Consider the following 21,053-nt stretch of genomic DNA (forward strand, 5'->3'; position numbering starts at 1 on the left):
CAGGGTGGGAGAAGGCAGCAACACTGGGGGACTGGAAACCTGAGGACTAAGGACCCGAACCGAGAGGCAGAGGTGGGTTTAGGGGTTTCCTGATGGGATGCTGTGAGTGTGCGATGAGAGACAGGCCAGTGGAGCCCGGGCAGGCAGCATGGGCAGCACAGGCACGGTGGGGATCAGAGAGTGGGAAACAGGACCTTGTGGTCATCCTCAGTGAGGAATGGGACCCAGTCCAACATCGGACATGCCTTCCCTGACTTATCCCAGTGGCAACAACCTCCTCCCAGGTCCTCCAAGTCTAGCTACCTGCATGAAGCAAAGGGACAACAGCCTCAAGCCAGGAGACTCTGGCTTTGGGTACCTGGACTCCCACTGCAGATGCAGCCAGTGCCACCTCTGGTCCTCCCTTGTGGGAACGCTCCTCAGCCCCTCTCACCAGCTGGGGGTCTGCCACACCATCACGGCACTGCCAAGAGGTCTTCCAGGCTCCTCCAACATGAGATCAGTAGTATTTTTACTCCTGGCCCTTCCCAGGATGGTTTTAACCCTGGGTATGGCTTTTCCATAGCACTCTGGTTCTCCCCCTCCAGCTAATGGCTTCACTGGGAATTCAAGGAGCATTGACTGCTTCTTTTAGACACAAAGAGGTGTGAGACCCCAGTCTCTGCTCTCTACAAAGACACCTTCCTGGCTGCATGGACCCTTGAGGCTACAGCTGCCTACCTCTCGCCAACACATGTAAGGATTCAGTCCCCTCCTCATTCGCCAAGAACATTGTCCTAGAGGTCAGCAGGGGCCTTTCTCCTTTACCTCACTTTCACAGCACTGTCTTGGCATCCCAGCTCTCGTAGGAGCACAAAGCTTTGCTCCTCCTGCCTGGAAAGCCCTTGTTGGCTCATGACCTTTGCAAGGAGATCTGTGGTGCTGCCCACCTGAAAGTGGCTGTTCCCACCTCGGGGCTCAGAAAGGAGTGTTGTTGATGGCAAACATACTGCCAAGACCAAACGAAAATCCATGACCAGCTTTCTGCTCTGTTATTTTTATGCTGGAGTAGTCCCCATCCAGCAGGAATAGGAAGGAATAAGGGTGGATGAAGAGAGGCAGACAGCTGGTTGATGTCACAGCGAGGCTCAAGCCCTTGCAAACCCCAGTGATCTCCCTCCAGCAATTGGTCTAGCCCCCAGGGTTGGAAATCTGGGTCGTGGGACTCTTCTCCTCCTCACCAGAGAGGTGGTCACCTTCTCACATATTCACCTCAACCTAGGCTAGAAAATGGACCAGAGGTGCCTGCTTTCCAGGTGCAGCTTGCCCCACAGCCCTGGGAAAAACCCACCAGCAGCCCCTCCAAGCCATGGACAGGCCAAGCAGGAAAGCCATTGCATGAGACTGGCAAGGTTTGGGGTATCTCGAGGCAAGATGAGGTCTCCTTGCTCAACAACTTAAGCAGGAGTGGGAGTACACGAACATGGTACAGGAAGAGACCGGAGGCTTCTGCTATTGGCTGTCTTTGGGGCTCCTCATCTGCCTTCTGCCGAGATCAGCCCATCTCCAGGTAGTGAATGAGCACCCACCTACGAGGGTGCACATACCCTCATAGTATGACTCTATGAGGGTCACACTCAGCAATGGGCACCTGGGGCAGTTCTGCACCACCAGGAGAGTCCTCACATGTACGCAAAAGCTATGAACCCATTAGGTCATCCCGGCAGGACCTGGCTGCCTGGTGAGCAGAGACAGAGCCCAATCCCTCCTACAAGGGCACCTTTTGCTTCTCAGGAGATGCAGCTGCAAAAGATGCATTTGTCTGTCCGTATCCTGACCCCTGCTTCAGCATCTGCAGGACAGAAGCGATCACCAGGTGTAATCTCAGAGGACTTCCATCTCCACCAAGGCCCTCAGACACTGGTCCACAAGTGGAGCCCCATCCCGTCCAGGTCACCTGCATGTTGATGAGCCTCTGGATACTCCCAGTTAAGGGTGCCCCATGTCCTGCAACAACAGGATGTCCCCCAAGGTCCTGCCTGGGGGATGCTTGCAGACCTCTCAGCCACCTACCCCACATCACCGTGGCCCTCCGAGCAGGCTGATCCATCTCAGATTGCATGGGGCATGGTTGTGCAGAGGGAAGGAGCGGGGAGAAGAACCAACCCTCTGTCCCAGCAGCAGAAAGGTGTTTGATCCCTGGAAACGGCGAACTCACCCATGGCTCTCACCCAGCCCCAGACTCCCAGATAAGCTACCAGCCTGGGTAGATAGCAGGAGCGCAGGATGGGTGGAGAACACGACAACCCCACAGTAAACTTGTGGTTTCGATGAGGTGGACAGGGAGAGGCAGCGCCTGCCTGTGCCAGGGTGAGGGCAAGGGCTGCCTCCCTGCCTGCGAGGAGGAAGGGAGGAAGCTGGGCTCATTTGTCCCTCGAGAAAGCCAAGGTCTGGGCTGGAAGTGACTAACCTGTCTGGTATGCATTTCCTGAGACCCACGGCACGGGTGAAGGGAAAGCACGGACCAGCAGGGTCCTCTCCACCAGTGCCAGGAGGCACATGGTGAGCCTGGTCCTGCAAAACTGGTGTTACACAGCCTGAGCCACTGGTCCTCACGGCACACGTCACAGCCACACATCCTCCATCTCCACCAACACATCCTCCATCTCCACCAGTGCCCCAGGTGTCTGGTGCCCAAGTACGAGGAGCATGTGGTCCCACTATCAGGTTTAGGGTCCCTGGTCATGCAAAGCCATGGCTGTGTCTTGCTGATGCTGTGCAGGATGCTGGGATGAGCCTCAAAGGGGCAGGATGTGGAGGAAAAGCTACTGAAGAGGGAGGAGCCCCTGAGCAAAGGACCAGCTGTGGACCTCCATCGTGGAGGGCAGTCTCCCAGTCCTCCTTTGAGTTGTCTTGCACTGTCCACCAGCCAGCAACAAGCAGACCCAGTGACCATTTTTCTACTGGTACTGGGAAACAGTTGGCTTCCTAGCAGGGCTGTGCTGTTGCTGGTCATCCTGGTGAGGATGTTGCTGGCTTGGGGGAACATGAGAGGCTGGTCTGAACACGGCAGATGCAAGATACCAATGTGTTAAGCGGTGCCTGGAGCAGCGAGTATGGCAAAGTGAAGCAAAGGAGGGAGCTGGGGATTGCCATAATCACAGAATCACAGGATGGTTTGGGTTGGAAGGGACCTTAAAGATCATCTAGTTCCAACCCCCTGCCATGGGCAGGGACACCTTCCACCAGACCAGGTTGCTCCAAGCCCCATCCAACCTGGCCTTGAACACTTCAACCCAGCCCAGGGTGGATGTAGCCAGGCAGTGTTGGAGGAGTAGCTCCACACCATGCAGGTGTGACCCAGCCTGCACAGGGTCTCAGCAGCACAGACCCAAAGACTATCAACACAGGGCTGATCAAGAGCTAAACACCCATGACCAAACCATCTCTGTCCTCAGCTTTGTCAAGAAGTAAAAGCAGGACACAAGAAAGGAAAAGAAGGGACAAAGATTAACCACAAAGAGCAGAGCAGGAGGACACAAGGGATCAAAGCAGAACATCAACAGCCATGGGTGAAGCCAAGGAGTAAGGCAGGGACGCAAATATGGGTGGCACGGCCACCCCCCGCAATGTCCACGCTGGAGAGCAAGGCATCGGTGGGAAGGTCCGCTGCAGGCTCGCCGTCCTAGCCGTCCCCCCCCCGGGGAGGGGCCACCGGCTGCAGGCACACAAGCCAGGCTCCGGGTGTTTGCTTTCCATTCTACCAGCCTGACGATAACCACCCGCTCCCCAGCCAAGGCTCCAGCTCACCATGCTGAAATTCAGAAGGTATTGGATCACGTAAGTGGATTTTTTAATTTATTTATTGCAGTAAAATACTGTTTCCTTAAGTAAAATACTATATCCATCCTACCCAGGGGTCACGTCCTTGTAGGTCCCTCTGTGCTGAGAAGTGGTTGGAGACTGAAGTGATGATGGGAACGGGCAGAGGAGCGCTTCTGCAGGGAGGTCTGGGTTGATGGGGCTCTCTCTTCTAGTGAAGCTCCAAAGGCAGCACTTCTCCCCGGCATGACGGGCAGGAAAACAGCATCTTTTGTAAGGCCCAGTCCTGCAAAGGAAGAGAGGCAAAGACCTTGGTGAGGCAAGCAGGGTGCTGATCCCTCCTGCTTCATCCCAGGCAAGGTCTCACAGAATCCCAGCCTGGTTGGGGTTGGAAGGGACCTCTGGAGATCACCCAGTCCCACCCCTGCCAAAGCAGGGTCACCCAGAGCACGTTGCACAGGGCCGTGTCCAGGCGGGTTTGAATATCTCCAGAGAAGGAGACTCCCCCCCTCCCTGGGCAGCCTGTGCCAGGGCTCTGGCACCCTCACAACAAAGAAGTTCCTCCTCATATTCAGATGGAACTTCCCATGTTTCAGTTTGTGCCCGTTGCCCCTTGTCCTGTCACTGGGCACCACTGAGAAGAGTCTGGCCCCATCCCCTTGACACCCCCCCCTAAGGTATCTGTAAGCATTGATAAGATCCCCCCTCAGTCTGCTCTTCTCCAGACTAAACAGCCCCAGCTCCCTCAGCCTCTCCTCGTAGCAGAGATGCTCCAGCCCTCAGATTCTCATAGCTCTCAGCTCTGCACACTCACCTGCGGAGTGGACGTGGAGCAGAAACATGGCTCCGTGCGAGCCTCTTACGTGGCAAACCCAACAAACGCATCTGGGGTGGGGTGCGCTCGTCCACAGCCTCTATTTTGGAGAGGATGGATGAGGAGCAGGGAAGGGCAAGGCTTGACCTCGTGGCAGAGCCCTCTTGCTGGGGGAGAGCATTTCGGGGCAGGACAATGCCTGTAGCATCTTGGGCATCGCACACCCTGCTGCGGGGTGGGGGCACCTGGGGGGGCTTTCCTAACCCATCTGTTTCACGGGCAGGTTGGGCACTGGCACAGGCAGGCAGTGCCACCATGCCCTTGCTGCTCTACCTTACCTTCTCCTGAGCGTCCCGCAGACCATTGTCCCCATTTTCTCACTGCGATGTAAGTGAATAAAATGGCTCCGATGGCTGGTCAGAGGGACCGGGCTGTCTCCTGGTGTACCTGTTGTGTACATTAATTCCCCGTGCACCGCCGCTCGCTGCCCGGCGCATATCTAGGCACAGAAAATCAATAAAGTCATTTTTCTGCCACTTCTCTGCCCGGTGAACTCAGGCTCGGCCACCTCCCGCAGCACCGGTGGGGTCAGCTGAGACAGGTTCTGAGCAGCACCCCAGGCACCTCCTCCCTTGCCAGGAGCACGCAGAGAAACCCAGCTGGGGGCATCATCCCTTGCAAATAAACGCCCGATAGGTTGGGTTTTGGTTCAATCCCTTGAGCCAGCCTAGGAGGACTCAGCTGCTGTGGCTCTGCTGCAGAGCCCTCGCGGCCAAAGGCACCTTTGGGGTGCTGCATCCATCTTTGCACCCTGCTTTGTCACTTTTGGAGGTGACAGCACACAGGCTCTGATCTGCGGGGGCTCTTCAGCTACAGCCTGCCCGCAGCCAGAGGCATTGCCAAAGACCCTGCAGGTTGCTCTCACAGCCTGACCCACCCTACAGGGCAGCGTTGACTCCTGCCAGCTCCAAGTGTATCTTGGACATCTTCCTGGTGCTTTGATCTCAAGTATTTAACTCTGCCCCAAGACACCCATGGCCCATGATCTCATCCTGGCATGTTAAACTGAGAGAAGGCTGTGAAGGAGTTACCCATGGAAAGCAGTTGGGCCTCTTGAAGGCTCGTTGTCCAGCTACAAATCAACATAGAATCACAGAATCGTTTTGGTTGGAAAGGACCAACCAAACCGTTAACCCAGCACTGCCAAGGCCACCACTAACCCATGGCTCTCAGCACCACATCTACACAGCTTTTAAATCCCTCCAGGGATGGGGACTCCACCACTGCCCTGGGCAGCCTGTTCCAACGCTTGACAACCCTTTTGGGGAAGACATTGTCCCTGATCTCCAATCTAAACCTCCCCTGGCACAACTTGAGGCCATTTCTTCTCGTCCTGTCACTTGTTACCTGGGAGAAGAGACTGACCCCCACCTCACTACACCCTCCTTTCAGGTAGTTGTAGAGAGCAATAAGATCATCCAGCTGCTCCAGCCTCCAAGACAAAGGCTTCTCATGGTACAGGTGCCATTTTACCCTGGTTTTGCTGCCTTCAGTGCAACTTCCTGGCATCTTCAGTGCAAGCTTCGGTGCTGCCACAGCTCTTCTGTTCTCAGCACACTCTCCTCGATTCATGTGCATCCCACCAGCGCCAGCCTGGAGGAAGGGCTCTGGCCTGACAGCATCCAAGCAGCCAGCAACATGTTGCATGTTTGCAGCAGGTCGTTCAACCAACACAACAGTGATATCAAAAGAGGCAGCAGGCTGGCAGCAAGAGGACCTGGATCTTTCGCAGAGTCCATACAGGTTGAAAGTTTAGTACCAACCAGGGACCTCTTTGAAAGAGAGTCCAGAATTATATCTGCCCAAAATACAGATGCTGGAGTAGCAGAAGGTGCTGCCTACCTCAACACCATTTGCCGGGGAAGCATAGCATCATTCTGCCTTTGGTGCTGGGGGCTCATGCAGATCTCCCCAAGGAGAGAGTTTGGGTGCATCAGTAGATCCCACAATCAGTTAGCTCTTCATTCCCTTCTTGCCACTTTTCTTAGGCTGGCCAGGCAGACGAACTCATCATCAGTTGCGCCTTGAGTGATGGGAGAGTTGGATCAAGTCTCTGACAAGATCTGTCCAGCAGCATCACCTCATCCTGGAGCAACTTCTCCTTCACTGCCTTCTCTCTCTTTGGTCTCTCTGGCCATCAATGATCTTCCACACTGGGGTACTTCAGCAAGCCTTACCTTGCAGCAGCTCTGTTGCAGCCCCGAGTCTCTGCTTCAACCCTCTCCCTTTGACGTGTCTTGGCATTTTAGGTGCTGTTTAAGCATTTGGCATTTTTCTGATCCTTTGCTTGTCCCACACACAACCCAAAACCCCACAGCATAGTGCTGACGGCTTGAAGAAAACACGCTGCCGTCGCAGGCTTGGCTAGGACCAGACTAAAAGCCAGGTTGTGCACCAGAGAGGCACAGCTGGTGGCAACCACCTCCAACGGCAGGCGTCGAGAGAAGGGGAGAGGAGGGAAAACAACGTTTTATTGTCGTCGTTTATAAAGACAGAGCCCCGATATTTCTAGGCCAGGCAGGGCAGGGCAAACGCAGTGCCTGTTCCTGCTGCTGAAGGGGGAGCTCCGGCCGTGCCAGCAAGGCGTCCCCGAGCAGCCCAGGGACTTCGCGGTTATCGCTGTTTACCTTTCAGCGCGATATCTGCGTCCCAGCTGGAAATTTCCACTTGAGCACAGCCTCCGAGGTTCGTTGGTTATCGCTGCCTCTGCACCTCTCTCACCCGTGAAAACGTGACCTCTACTTTAAAAAGTTCTTTTAAAGTCTCAAGGCCTCTTTCCCCTCTGCCTCACACACTCGTTTCTTCTACCTGCTAATGGTCTGAAATGTCTGCTTCCTTCCAGGAAGTTGAAAGCAATGTACAGGTGCCAGCCAGGTCGGCTCTGGGTCTTCTTCAGCCTCCTCATCCTCCTCCTGGTCACGCTTCAAGTCATGGAGAAGCTGCAGCCTCCCAGGTAGGTCCCAAGCACAACTGCAAACCTGCACCTCATCCTCCAGCCTTTTGCTGACCACCGGAGGTGGGCTCAAAACTGTCCTCCTGAAAACCACCCAACAGTGCCTTCTTTAGACAAGGAGGAAAACCCAGGTGGGAGAGGACCCCTCTGGGGCTCTCATGTGCAGCACCTACACCCTGGCCAGAGCTGAGCCCGCTCTGGGTCCAGACCAGGCTGCTCTGACCTTTGTCCTGGCTGGCCTCAAAACTCTACAGCCCTTGAGCATCCTCCCAGTCCTCCTAATCTGGGGTCACCTGAAAACTTTCCTCCAGCTTCTCCAGGACACCTGCTCTTCTCTCTCCTTGCCTTCTCTTGCTTCCCTTTCCACCAGCCTGTGGTGCTCCATGGGGACAGAGGCATTAGCACATCACCGCTGACCCATCCTTCTCACACCCACCCCGACCTCCCAGGGCAGTGGTCAAGTCCTACACCCACCAGCAATGCCACCCACCCCAAGAAAGGTGGGGAAAAGCGCTTTGGGTTGTCTGCAGAGGGGTTTCATTGAGCTGCAGAGGAGCTGCCCTCTTTGCGTGCTCCTTCCATCCTCTGCCCGTTTGCAGCTGACCCTCACGTCCTCCCTGTTACAGACACTGCCGGTGCGAGCCGGAGCGTGCCTTGCAGCAGACCACAGACCATGGCCACAAGAGGCTTGGCTACGCCCTCCAGACCCCCGACCTGCTCTGGGAGGATGATCACTGGCAGAGGAAAGCCATGCCAGACCCCACCTCGACTGAGAGCATGCAGGACATTTTTCAGATGCAGCTATACTTCAGCCAGGAGACCCCACTGGAAAGCAGCCCAGGCAGCCAAGAGGAGCACTGGACATGGCAGCCTGTGGAGAGCAGCAAGAAGGTGAAAGCCCATCCTTCATCCACGAGGCTGAAATCCCAGCTTCCTGGCCTGAGAAAAGCAACCAGAGAGGGTCCTTCTCCAAGTGTTCCCGAGAGGATCGCTGCAGTTTTGGGAGATGCTGATGCTGTCACCAGCAAGTTCATAATCTTTGCAAACAGGACAACCACAGAGGAGCACGGGAGAACATCACCACCAGGAATGAGGCAGGTGGTGGTACAGAGCCAGTCTCAGCCTCAAGCCACGGGTTCCCCCCACCACCCGTGGGGCAGCTTGCTTAAACATTCCTTGCCAAATTCAGCTCAACCTCCCCAAGCAGAGGACCTTTACAAGACAGACCCGGAGAGAGGGTTATTCCCAAACCGGACAGAAGTCTCTAAGGGTGACGAGGTGACTCTTGGAGAAGGCCAGCAGGCCAGAGGGGTCTCCTCTCAAGGGGGGACATGTGAGCCCAAGACTGACATTGTTTTCCTCAAAGTCCACAAGAGCGCCAGCAGCACCGTCATGAACATCCTCTTCCGCTTCGGCGAGACGCACAACCTCACCTTCGCCTTCCCCCTCGGGGGTGGCAACCAGCTCTTCTACCCCCACCACTTCTTGGCGAGGTTCGTGCAGGGCTTCACAGCCCGGAGCCCTCGGCGGTTCAACATCCTCTGCCACCACATGCGCTTCCTGCAGCCGGAGGTACGGGCAAAGCCACGATGCCTTGGGAGGGGCAAATGGGGGAGGGAGAGAGGGGCTTGTGGGGAGCAAGGTGGGACACCTGTAGAGCACCTAAACTCTTCAGGGATGAAGCTAAACAGAGACAGGATTGCCCCCAGGTATCTTGCATGGTGTGGGCATCTCCTGAGAGCTTCTGTAAACAGGTTTGATGAATCATTGTGCCGTAACCGGAGACAAGCCAGGGGACAGCGTCCGTAGCAGTGAGCAACTACCATCTCGTTCTTGTTTGGTGGGCCCTTGGAGATGTCTTGCTCCCTGGACAGGCCCAGAGGGTACCAGCTGCAAGAGGAGAATGAACACCTTAAGCGCATCAGCTCAGGTCAGCCGTGCCCAGCATCCACCCTTCTGGATGCCACTCGAGGACATGCGGATCTGGGGAACGGCAAGGAGTTAGGATGTATCTCAAGCCCGGACAGGCCACCCAACTGTGGCAGCATGTAGCAGGGAGCTTTGGTTACTGCTCTCCCCCTGTTCCTCTTCTGGGGCTCCCTACAGCTGACACAACACTCCTTTGATGAGCTGCACCCTGAAACCCTCCCCAGCACCCACCATCTCCAACCCCAGCGAGCATTTCTGCTTTCCAGCAGAGCACAGGATTACGAGTGACCAGGTCCCTTCTCCCTACCCCACCTTTAAAACCTCCTTTTTCTCCTCCACAGGTGCAGAAAGTGGTGTCCAGCTCAGCCATCTACTTCTCCATCCTGAGGAACCCCGTGCAGCTCATGGAGTCCTCCTTCGCATACTACAAGGGTGCAGCAGCTTTCTCCCGTGCCCGCAGCCTGGAGGAGTTCCTCCGCCAGCCCTACCACTACTACAGCCCCACGGACGGCGACAGGCACTATGCCAAAAACCTCATGGCGTTCGACTTTGGCTTCAACCCTGACGGAGAGGTCTCAGCCGAGCGGGTGCAACTCATGCTGAAGGCCATCGAGGCATCCTTTGACTTAATCCTCATCTCTGAGTACTTCGACGAGTCCATGGTGCTGCTGAAGGAGATGCTGTGCTGGGACCTGGACAGCATCGTCTCCTTCCCGCTCAACATCAGGGACAGCAGCACCAAGTCCCACCTCTCAGATGATATCGTGGAGAAGATAAAGGACTGGAACAGGCTGGACTGGGAAATCTACACCCACTTCAACAGGACCTTCTGGGAAAGGATCGACCGAGACTTTGGCAGGGAGCGCATGCAGCGGGAAGTCAGGGTGCTTCGGGAGAGGCAGGCGGAGCTGGCGAGGACCTGCCTGCAAGGGATGGGCAGTGTGGCCCCAAAGGACATCAAGGACTCTTCCCTGCGGCCACTGCAGCACGGCAACGCCAAGATCTTGGGCTATAACCTCAAGCAGGGCTTGGATAAGGAGACGGAGCGCATGTGCCGGCGGCTGGTGACCCCGGAGCTGCAGTACAGCAGCGCTCTCTACAAGAAGCAGTTTGCCCAGAAGCCCCCCCAGACCCACCAGCCCCCTCCCTCTCAGCAGGGCAATGTCCTGCAGCACCGGCTGGAGGGCACCCAGAACTGAGCCTCCTTGCCCCCTCCAGGCACCGTTCTCCAGCTGCCTTTGCTGAGGACAGCGAGGGGCTCACCTCCTGGGCTTGGGGGCTGCTTCTGCCCCCGGGCGGGCAGGCAGGCAGGCTGGGATGGGAGCCCATGGCCACCTTTGTCTCTGCAGGACCATGCACAAGCTCTTGGGTGCTACCGCTGCAGAGCGGGACGGGCTGCAATGGGAGGTCCCAGGGGCTCGACGCGACACAACTCTTCCAGGGTTGGTCCTGAGCAAACCAGGCAAAGCCCTTGGCTGGTGGCCAAAGCCTTGGAGGAGGCAACCCAGGGCTTTGCGCTGCATAGGACCGACTTGAGCAGCGAGGAGCAGAACCAGGAGGAGAGCCTGAGTCCTCAGCCCCATGCCGGAGAGCGCAATAGCATGGGGTCAAGCTGTAAATCAGAGCTGCGGAGCTTGATTTACAGCTTGGGAACAAGTCTGTCTCTCCAGCTGTGGCTCTCCACTTAATGCTACTGTGCTGGAAAAGCAGCCTCTTAATTAAAAACAACACTATTCACTGACACTCCCATTAAGTTCCCCTTAATTACATCAGTCTGCCCAGTAGATGGTCTCCCCAGCCCGAGAAACAGACCTCAAACATCTGAAAATGTCCTGAAAAGAAAAAAAAAGAAAGAAAAAGAAAAAAAATCAGCATTTTTTGCCCTGACTCTGTGGTTACATATTGCCTTCACCCCTTGGAGCTGCTGTAGGAATATTCTACGCTCTGCCTGGGGAAAAAAAATACCACAAGAATGGATTGTGGTGGGCTAAGTCAACCTTACTTTTCACATCCTTCACTTATCCTCAAATCAAAAGCAGAGCCAGCAAATCAGTTTGGATGAACGGGGGCCCCAGCTCAGGATTTTCAGCACGATTTCCAAACCAAAAGAGGTTCAGTAAAAATTGCTGGGGGGATCTGAGCATCCCAGGTTCTCCCCTTGGCCAGCCACGTGGAGCCTCAAAGGTTTTGGTTTCCACCCCAAGGTGCCCCAGCTCCTGCTCACAGTTTAACCGGGATGAAAGTCAGTGTTCCCACCACCCTTCCCCACAAAGGACCCGGCCGGGCACAATGTGGGGGTATCATTTTTGGGGTGTTTGCTGCATGGTTTTTGGGACATTGTTCCATAAAGTTTCATCTCTGAGGTGAGTCCACATATGGCTGCATTGGTCCCTTCCCTCATTTCTCCTGTTGGGACGTGGTGTGGTCTCGTGGTTTGCAGAGGTCCAGCTCCCCTCCGGGTTCCTGGGCGGTCTGTGGTTCACCCCAAGGGAAATCCCACACGTGAACAAGGGAGATGGGCAGCCCATGGGCAGCGTAGACAGGGTCATCCCCCAAAAACCTACAGGGGACATAGTAGGGATGCAGGGAGGAGCAGGGCTGGCACCCAGGTACCAAACCTGCATCCGACACCTTCACTCCGGATTTTAATGGGGTGCCACATCCTTATTCACTGTTTGCAACTCAGTAAATAGGAGCAGAACTTCCCTGCTTGAGCTCCTGCCGAGGTGACACCTGTACAACCAGAGCATCGCGTCCCCCTGTGCCCACTCACCCCAAAAAGCACAGCCTGCCCCGGAGCAGGCACCCCAGATTGCTCCAAAAAGCCCACATGCATCAAGAATATATTCAGCTCAGGAAACTTCTGCCCAGAGAGGTCCTGCAAAATTGACTATTTTCTACAAAATACAGGAACTGGCTGTTTTTGGCAGGGGCAGGGGAGACCTCTGGGCAGCAGCTCCTGGGATGCTGCACATGGGATTGCCCCAGCCCCTGCTCTTCCCTGTGGAGGACCCCCCCAGGGTGCAGCACCCACGGGGTGCCCCGGCCTGGGAATCGCCTGAGGAGAGCCCTGTTTACCTAAGCAGGTGTTTCCACCCAAATCCCACCCCTTCCAGAGCAAGGAGCACACGGGGCAGAGTTGGGCTGGACACCTCCATGGCGTCTCCCTTTTTCGGGGATCAGATGGGCTGATGTCCCCCCACGGAGCTCACAGGAATGACATCGTTCACCTAAACGCCAATCACAACATTTATTTTTATTATTAATTTCCACCAACTGTAATTTTTACCTTTAGGAATATTTCATGTAGACACAGAGCAGAGCCCGGGGATGCTCTTGCGCACTCCTAACAACTGCGTTATGGCTGCCTGGGTCTTGTTTTTTAACCACAGACACTTCGTGCACCATTTCTTGATGCTTTACAGCACACGAAGCCCAGGCTAAGCACCGTGTCCAGAGGAGCAGGGTCTCCTGTGGCCAGTGAACTTCCTTGCCCTGGAGCATTTTTAATTCGTCTCCAAGAACTGTCAGGTTCAACCCGTGCAATTCAAGGACCTCAGTTTAACTCAAAACCCACCAATTTTTCCTCAATATCCATTTAAGAACTTGAAAGATCAAAGCCTGCTTCACAGAATCACAGAATCAATCAGGTCAGAAGAGCCCTCTGGGATCATCGAGTCCAACCCTTGCCCTGACACCACCATGTCAACTAGACCAGGGCACTAAGTGCCATGGCCAGGCTTTTCTTAAACACATCCAGAGATGGTGACTCCACCACCTCCCTGGGCAGCCCCTTCCAATGGCTAATGACCCCTTCTGAGAAGAAATGCTTCCTAATGTCCAACCTGAACCTCCCCTGGCCAAGCTTGAGGCTGTGTCCTCCTGTCCTATCGCTGGTTGCCTGGGAGAAGAGGCCAACTCCCTCCTCGTGCCAAGTTTCCAAGGCAGTTACCGGTTTATGCTTTGGTTTTGTGCCTGCAAGAGACCCAGTCAGGTTATTTCAAGTGTTGCATGATGCAATAACCTGGGAGTTGCTCAAGCCTACCCATGTAAAGGTCCTCACTTTCTGTAACCTTCCTGGCAATACAACACAACCAGCAATTTATACAAAAGATTCAGGAGGTTTTTTTCCCCCCAACGATACAGTCTTGAAACATTTTGGGCTCTCCAGGGAGACTTTCAAAGCTATTCAAAGGGATGCAGACATCCTGCAAGGCCAGCTTGGCCAATTCCCTTGCAATGCTTTAAAAAAAAAAAACCAACCTCACCCTATGGTAGGGATTGAACGGGCAGGATGGATGCTGGACAGGACCAGCAGCAAAATCCTCCATGCCGGGAACCCCGCTCCCAGGAGAGGGGCTGCAGGGACCTCCTTGGCCCCCGTCCGTGGCTCAGGCACAGGGCTCCGAGTTGCTCTTCTCCCCTTTCCTCTTCTGATCCGGTTTGCCACCCTCCGCGTGCGCCGCCACCCTTGCCTTGGGTATCTTGTATTTGCTCTTCTGGCTGTAAAAGAGGTTCTTCTGGAAGAGTCGTGGGATGTTGCCTTGGTAGAGCAAGAGGGCAGCGAGCATCCCTGAAATGAGAGCATGGACCCTTTCCGTGTGCTGCGTTCCATGGCTCAGCAGTGATTTTCAGGCCCTTGCCACAACCTTTATCATGACAAAAACGTAGCTCAGCACCACTGACGTCCCCATTGGCAGTATCCTAAAAGACCTTTGCTATATTACTTTAAGGGGAATTTAATCAGTGTCCTTCTATATTAGTGAGGCTTATTTTGACCCCAAAGGGCCATAAACCACGCCAGCAGACCCCTTTCCCCGCTCCCTGCATTCTAGGCAGCACATATCCAGCTCCTCATGGTCATCCTGAAGCTGTGGACAACCTCAATAGCACAGCTCAACCTATCATTGCCCTAAAACATCTTTGCTTCATCTCCCCCAACCTTTGGCCTCGGGGAGAGTTTTGCCTATGTCCCATGTAGAAATTGGATTAAAAAAATGGAGAGCAAAGGGATGAGTGGCAGGGGAGGGGGACAGAAAAGGACACTTGCCACTGGGAAGACCCAAGTTCAGCCCTTTGCCAGCAACGGTTTGTGTTGTGCCCAGCGTTTCTGCCTCGCCCGTTGCCCTCCCATGCCAACCCCTGTCCCTCAGTACCTCCTGGGCAGATCTCACCTGCAAGGGGTCCCAGCCAGTAAACCTGGACATAGTCCCAAAAGCTGTTCCCTGAGCAGCGGAAGGTGGCAACTGTGGCCAGGGCAGGGTTGAAGAAGGCCCCCGTGAACGGTCCGGCTGCGTGAGAAGAGAAGCATGGCCATCAGTCTCACTTGCATCCTTTGAAAGGCCAACAAAGAGCTGTTGCCCAGCTCCAGCAGCTGCATCTCTTGGGCTGTGTGATAACAGCACACGGAGAAATCCCACCCTTGTCACCCTGAGCTTTGCAGGAAGCAGAAGAGCTCAGTGCGGGACCAAGGGGTTGCATATGGGGACGTTCAAGGAAAGTGCTCCCAGTCTTGGGATAAGCTATGGCTTCTCATATGCCAACATTTCATAGCATCATCATAGAATGGTTTGGGTTGGAAGGGACCTTAAAGACCATCTAGTTCTAACCCCCCTGCCATGGGCAGGGACACCTTCCACCAGACCAGGTTGCTCCAAGCCCCATCCAACCTGGCCTTGAACACTGCCAGGGAGGGGGCAACCACAGCTTCTCTGAGCAACCTGGGCCAGGGTCTCACCACCCTCACAGCAAAGAATTTCTTCCTCAGATCTCATCTCAATCTCCCCTCTTTCAGTTTAAAACCATTCCCCCTTGTCCTATTTCACCTGCTGCCATCTTCATCCCAAAATAAGTACTCCCCAAAATACGTAGAAAACAAACGTCTTGGTAATTGTTCTCTCTCAAGTCCTGGAAGATGAAAAAGGGACCGTTCCTCCCCCACAAATTAGGGATTTTTCTAAATGACTTAGAAAAAAGGCAGGCGCTGCTCACCTGTGTAGGTCAGGAAGGTGACAGTCGCTGCCAGCGCAGGGACCCGGTACATCAGGTGACTCTGGCACAACTTGAGAAGGACGAGGTGGAAAAGGAAAGAGCAGGTGCCTTCCACAAAGGCAGCGTGGTGCAGAGACGTGCGGATGGAGGAGCTGCACTCTGACGTGATCAGGTTCTGGATGAGGTGCAAATGTGTCAGCTCCCAGGACCAGTAGAGCTTGGTGACAGCCCAGCCCGTCCCCATGCCTGCACCCTGGGCCAGCAGCTTGGTGGCAGTTGTGGCAAGGTTGGACTCGAGAAGCAGGAAATCCTGGAGAGAGACGGTCGGGTTGGCGGATGCTCCATCAAAAGAGGCGCCATGAACTGCAAAGAGGAGGAAGAGCAGAGTCAGGACCACGTCTGGGCCAAAGCCACCGCCCCACAGGCCTATCTCCACCAGCATCCTCAGCTCCAGGCAGCTCGTGCACAGCTGTAACGAGCCAGCAAGTTCTCTGGCAAGGCAGCCATACGCTCCAGGAGACAGAATCTTCTTGGAAAGCCACCTGAGCACCTGGCACACCCCGACAACCAGGCAAAAAAAAGCAATAGAGACATTCAGGCCAGCCATAGTGAAGGCTGCGCTGCTGGGGAGAGACTGGACCAAACCCCAAGAAGGAGCAGAGGAAGCTCCAGCACCTCCTCTTTATAAAGCCACGTGTAAGCAAACGTGGCGCAGCCCGACAGGCTTGGGAAATGCCACAGATGCTGCCCTCTCCTTTGCTGGCAATGCCAGCTGCCACGCGGAGCTGATGGACTCACCCACAGCTGGAGCAGCCAACAAGTTGTTTGTCCCAGCAAGCAGATCCCGGTGTCAATCTCCACTGCGCGATCGCTGAGCCTCCAACCCCCAGCATTCATATCTGAGAGCCTGCAGCAACGCCCCAGAGCTTCTCGGGTCTTCCAGAAGGAGCAAAAACAGAATCACAGAATCAGTCAGGCTGGAAGAGCCCTCTGAGATCATCGAGTCCAACCATTGCCCTGACACCACCATGTCAACTAGACAACTCTTTTCACTTGTGCCCTGAGATAGGACAAGGGGCAATGGATGAGAGCTGGAGCACAGGAAGTTCAACCTCAACATGAGGAAGAACTTCTTTACTGTAAGGGTTACAGAGCACTGGAACAGGCTCCCCAGAGAAGTTGTGGAGTCTCCTTCTCTGGAGACTTTCAAGACCCATCTGGATGCGTTCCTGTGTAACCTGCCCTAGATCGGTCCTGCTCTGGCAGGGGATTGGACTCAATGATCTCCAGAGGTCCCTTCCAACCCCTGACATTCTATGATTACGTGCCTTCTGGGTCACTTCCCCGCTCTGCAGCAGAAATTACACCACCATGAGCTCGTGTTCCCATCCCTACAGCAGGAACAGCATCTCCTTCATCGCCGGCATGCTGCAGGGATAAGCATGCCCAGGGTGTGCTCTGCCATCATGGGAACAAGAGGTGGGACGTACCATGAAACAGCTGCTGGGCACGAGGGCCACCGTGCTGGGTACACCACGCCTAGGGCAAAGCCTCTCCTACACCCTTGCGCGGGTAACGCGGGCTCCTCTCACCACCCCATCACATGCAAGGAGCCAACTGCTTTTATTAATGCCATTTTATTTACCCCCCATGTCATTTACAAAAGAGACTGCCAGGAGACACAGCTTTGAAGCACACTTGAGCCGGGGATGAGGCACTTAATACAGTTCAAGCCGGCTACGGCAAACCAAGACTAAGCCATGAAAAACAGGAGCGTACGCTTTGAAGGTGTCGGAGCTGCTCGGCCCCTCTCCCTTCATAGCCCTTGCCCCAGCTGAACAGAAACACGACAGTTTGGTAGGGCGTTTTGGAGATGTTTGTGAAGGTCATGGCCAGCCTCAGCATCTCCTCTTGTAACACTCTCCCTCCTTTCCTCTCCATTCCCGCAGTCATTACTATCACCAAGGGCCCATCCAAGGGTGGTTTCGGGGAGGTACCTGGTGATCATGGCACATAGCACTTGCTTTGAAAAGCCCAAGCAAGGAGAGGGATCACGCTGCGACAGCCCATTGTCCAATCCTTCCCGTCCTCCCCAACAGAACTGCCCTGTTGTGGTTGGCCTGCCTCAAAACATATCACAATTTTCCCATTTTTAACCCATTTCTCCCTCCAGAAGGTAAAACAAGTGTGCATCCTCTGCCTCAAAGGAGCGAGCGACCGCGCCTGAATAAAGGAAGATGAAACATGCTTTAAAAGGCTCATAAAATTAATATTTTTGACGTCGTGAAAATTCACCTCTGGCAGCACCGAAGTGCTGGTCAGACGAAGCTGCTCATCACTGCAGAACTCCACAAAAACTTAACCTCACAATCTAATGAGTTTCTTTCCATCTCCCCTACTTCTGTGTTTCTCCAGCTCCCATCTTTAGAAACACAACTTTCCAAGGACCCAGCAACACCAACCCAAACCAAGTCCCTGGAAGAGAACCGCTGGCTCATGGGACACAGGAGACAGATGGGCAGTTTGCACAGAGGAACGCCACAGATCTTCCCCTACCACGTCCCAATCCCTCCTACCAGCATTTGAACCTTAGTTTCAACAGAGGGTTTTGATAGAATCACAGACTGGTTTGGGTTGGAAGGGACCTCAAAGACAATCTAGTTCCAACCCCTGCCACGAGCAGGGACACCTTCCACCAGACCAGGGTGCTCCAAGCCCCATCCAACCTGGCCTTGAACACTGCCAGGGAGGGGGCAGCCACAGCTTCTCTGGGCAACCTGGGCCAGGGTCTCACCACCCTCACAGCAAAGAATTTCTTCAATCTCATTTAAATCTTCCCTTTCAGTTTAAAACCGTTCCCCCTCGTCCTATCACTCCATGGCCTTGTAAAAAGTCCCTCTCCAGCTTTCCTGTAGCCCCTTCAGGCACTGGAAGGTGCTAGAAGGTCTCCCCGGAGCCTTCTCTTCTCCAGGCTGAACAGCCCCAGCTCTTCCAGCCTGTCTCCATAGCAGAGGGGCTCCAGCCCTCTGAGCATCTCCGTGGCCTCCTCTGGACTCGCTCCAACAGCTCCGTGTCCTTCTGCTGTTGATGCCCCCAGAGCTGGACGCAGCACTGCAGGGGGGGTCTCCCGAGAGCGGAGCAGAGGGGCAGAATCCCCTCCCTCGCCCTGCTGGCCACGCTGCTGGGGATGCAGCCCAGGACACGGTTGGCTTCTGGGCTGCAAGTGCACATTGCCAGCTCATGGTGAGCTTCTCATCAACCATCACCCCCAAGTCCTTCTCCTCAGGGCTGCTCTCAACCCATTCTCCACCCAGCTTGTGTTTGTGCTTGGGATTGCCCGACCCATGGGCAGAGAACTTCCTGACTGGTCCCCTCTGGAGAACATCTCACCCACTGAGCAAAGTCTATACAGATCAACCAAAAAAAAAAAAAAAAGGGGGGGGACTAACGCATGCCCCTGCATGTCCTGCAGTTGTGGGACACTTAACCCGGGCTGGAGAGAGGAGCTGGAAGCTGTTGCTTCTGAGGATAATTACAGGATTAAATCACACAGTGACAGACCCACCAGCAGCTCGTTTCCCATCTCCCATCAGTGCTGACAGCAGAAGGGAGCACGCTGCAAGCTCTGTACTGGAGCTTCAGGGTCTTTGAAGCAAATTTGCTTTCAGGGCTGTCAAGAACTGCTTAAGAACTGCTTAAGAACAGCTTAAAATGCAGGTATTTTAAATAGAGTTTGGTTTTTTTTATGCCATGGGATAGGAACAAGGTGGTATTTCCACAGTGAAGTAAAATAAACACTCTCCAAAGACACTGAAGGGTAACAAAAACCAAACAGACCCACCCTGGTTCCCCACCACCACCCTATTTTCACCCACAAAGAGGTAACAGCTACAGCTGAATACGGCTGTAAGGTCATTTAAGGAGAGTTTTACTGGGCAGGGGAGGGGATAAGAGCTTTCCAAGAGCAGCCACCTGTTATCAGCTGGTGCGACAAGGCACAGAAACCCGGGCAGCAGGTTTCCTCCCACACGCGGCCAGATGAAAAGGGCTCAAGGAGAGCCACGAGTTAATTGGGCTTCATGAAACAACCTGAATCCTTAGAACAACTGTTTGCTGGGAGGAAAAAATAACCAAAGATGGATCACCCTTGGCTCTAGAAACCTTGAATTCAAGGGAGACGTCTGTCTCGAGGAAGGTCACCCCTGTTCCCCCTCCAGAACATCCCGTGGAGATGCCGAGTCACATCAGCGTCTGCACTGATCTGCAGTTTCCCGATTCCTTCTTCACAAGCCCTTCAGAAAACACCAGAAACTTGAGTCTGTGCATTGAGACATTATCTGTGCATTGAGACACACCGTCTGCTATACCAGCCCCATCCTCCTCCTCTACTGACTCAATACATCTTCTCCAAAGCAGAAGTCTGGTGGCCTTTTAGTGTCCTAAAGAGAAGGAGCAATTGTTAACTTCACAGAATCACAGAATCAATCAGGTTGGAAGAGACCTCTGGGATCATCGAGTCCAACCATTGCCCTGACACCACCCTGGCAACTAGACCATGGCACTAAGTGCCATGGCCAGGCTTTTCTTAAACACCTCCAGAGATGGTGACTCCACCACCTCCCTGGGCAGCCCCTGCCAATGGCTAATGACCCTTGCTGAGAAGAAATGCTTCCTAATGTCCAACCTGAACCTCCCCTGGCAAAGCTTGAGGCTGTGTCCTCTTGTCCTATCGCTGGTTGCCTGGGAGAAGAGGCCGACTCCCACTTCACTACAACCTCCCTTCAGGTAGTTGTAGACTGCACTAAGGTCACCTCTGAGCCTCCTCTTCTCCAGGCTAAACACCCCCAGCTCCCTCAGCTGTTCCTCGTAGGTCAGACCCTCCAGACCCTTCACCAGCTTGGTCGCCCTCCTCTGGACTCGCTTGCCCACTTCCCAGTGGGCAAATCCCATTAAAAATAAAAATAAAAATAAAAAAATATCATGAGTCCCCTGTTTCAATCATCAGGTCAATAGGTAAATGGGGTTTGAAATGAAGTTATGATGTGGTGGTAGATATTCCCCCTGCAGACACTGGCTGGCAGACAGCAGGTAGAGGAATTACAGTCAGAAATTCATTGTTCTCACTCAGTGGTATTTCTGCCACTCTTAAGAAAAAAAAAAATCCTTCCTTAGGCTGGAGTTTAAAGTAGGGAAAAAAGTTCTTGGAAAAACCTGCTTCCTCCACGTATCTGGAGAGCAACACCAAGAATTTAGCTGAGCTCAGCACCCTTTCCCATACCTTTCTCACACGACTGAGGATGGCTGTTTTCATTCAAAACAATCTTCAGAGCAAAACGCAGTTATAAAAACAGGAAAGAATGCGGCTGTACAGACTGCTGGGAGCAGGCGTTGGCAGCCAACTGCTGTGCTCCAACACGAGCCACACGAATTGCACTGAAACCCAACACTTGGTCTTCAGGCACCACTGTGACAACACTAATTAGCTCCTCAGTTTTCAGCCATCCT

At 54.2% G+C, this 21,053-nt stretch overlaps 2 protein-coding genes across 3 annotated transcripts in view; one reads left to right on the forward strand and one right to left on the reverse strand.

Moving 5' to 3' along the window:
- SRPRB (SRP receptor subunit beta) overlaps positions 1–16,170 on the reverse strand; it is a 66,885-nt gene extending 50,715 nt beyond the window's left edge. The window contains exons 1-3 of one of the 2 annotated variants that reach the window (XM_068421062.1): positions 15,549–16,170; positions 14,732–14,848; positions 13,949–14,130 (exon numbers count right to left, since the gene is read on the reverse strand). In XM_068421062.1, the coding sequence (XP_068277163.1) occupies positions 13,949–14,130; positions 14,732–14,848; positions 15,549–16,155 (906 nt within the window). In that variant the 5' untranslated portion in view covers positions 16,156–16,170. Of the gene's footprint in view, positions 1–13,948; positions 14,131–14,731; positions 14,849–15,548 lie in introns of those variants that run through there. The other variant, XM_068421060.1, reaches the window with a different exon arrangement.
- On the forward strand, positions 6,575–10,756 carry LOC137675197 (galactose-3-O-sulfotransferase 2-like). Its single transcript, XM_068421186.1, has 3 exons — positions 6,575–6,647; positions 8,959–9,200; positions 9,899–10,756. Exons 1-3 carry the CDS (start codon positions 6,575–6,577, stop codon positions 10,754–10,756), a joined length of 1,173 nt encoding a protein of 390 aa, XP_068277287.1.
- Positions 16,171–21,053: the final 4,883 nt, after the last annotated feature.

This window comes from Nyctibius grandis, chromosome 32, assembly GCF_013368605.1.
Source record: "Nyctibius grandis isolate bNycGra1 chromosome 32, bNycGra1.pri, whole genome shotgun sequence".
NCBI classification, from domain to species: Eukaryota; Metazoa; Chordata; class Aves; order Nyctibiiformes; family Nyctibiidae; genus Nyctibius; species Nyctibius grandis.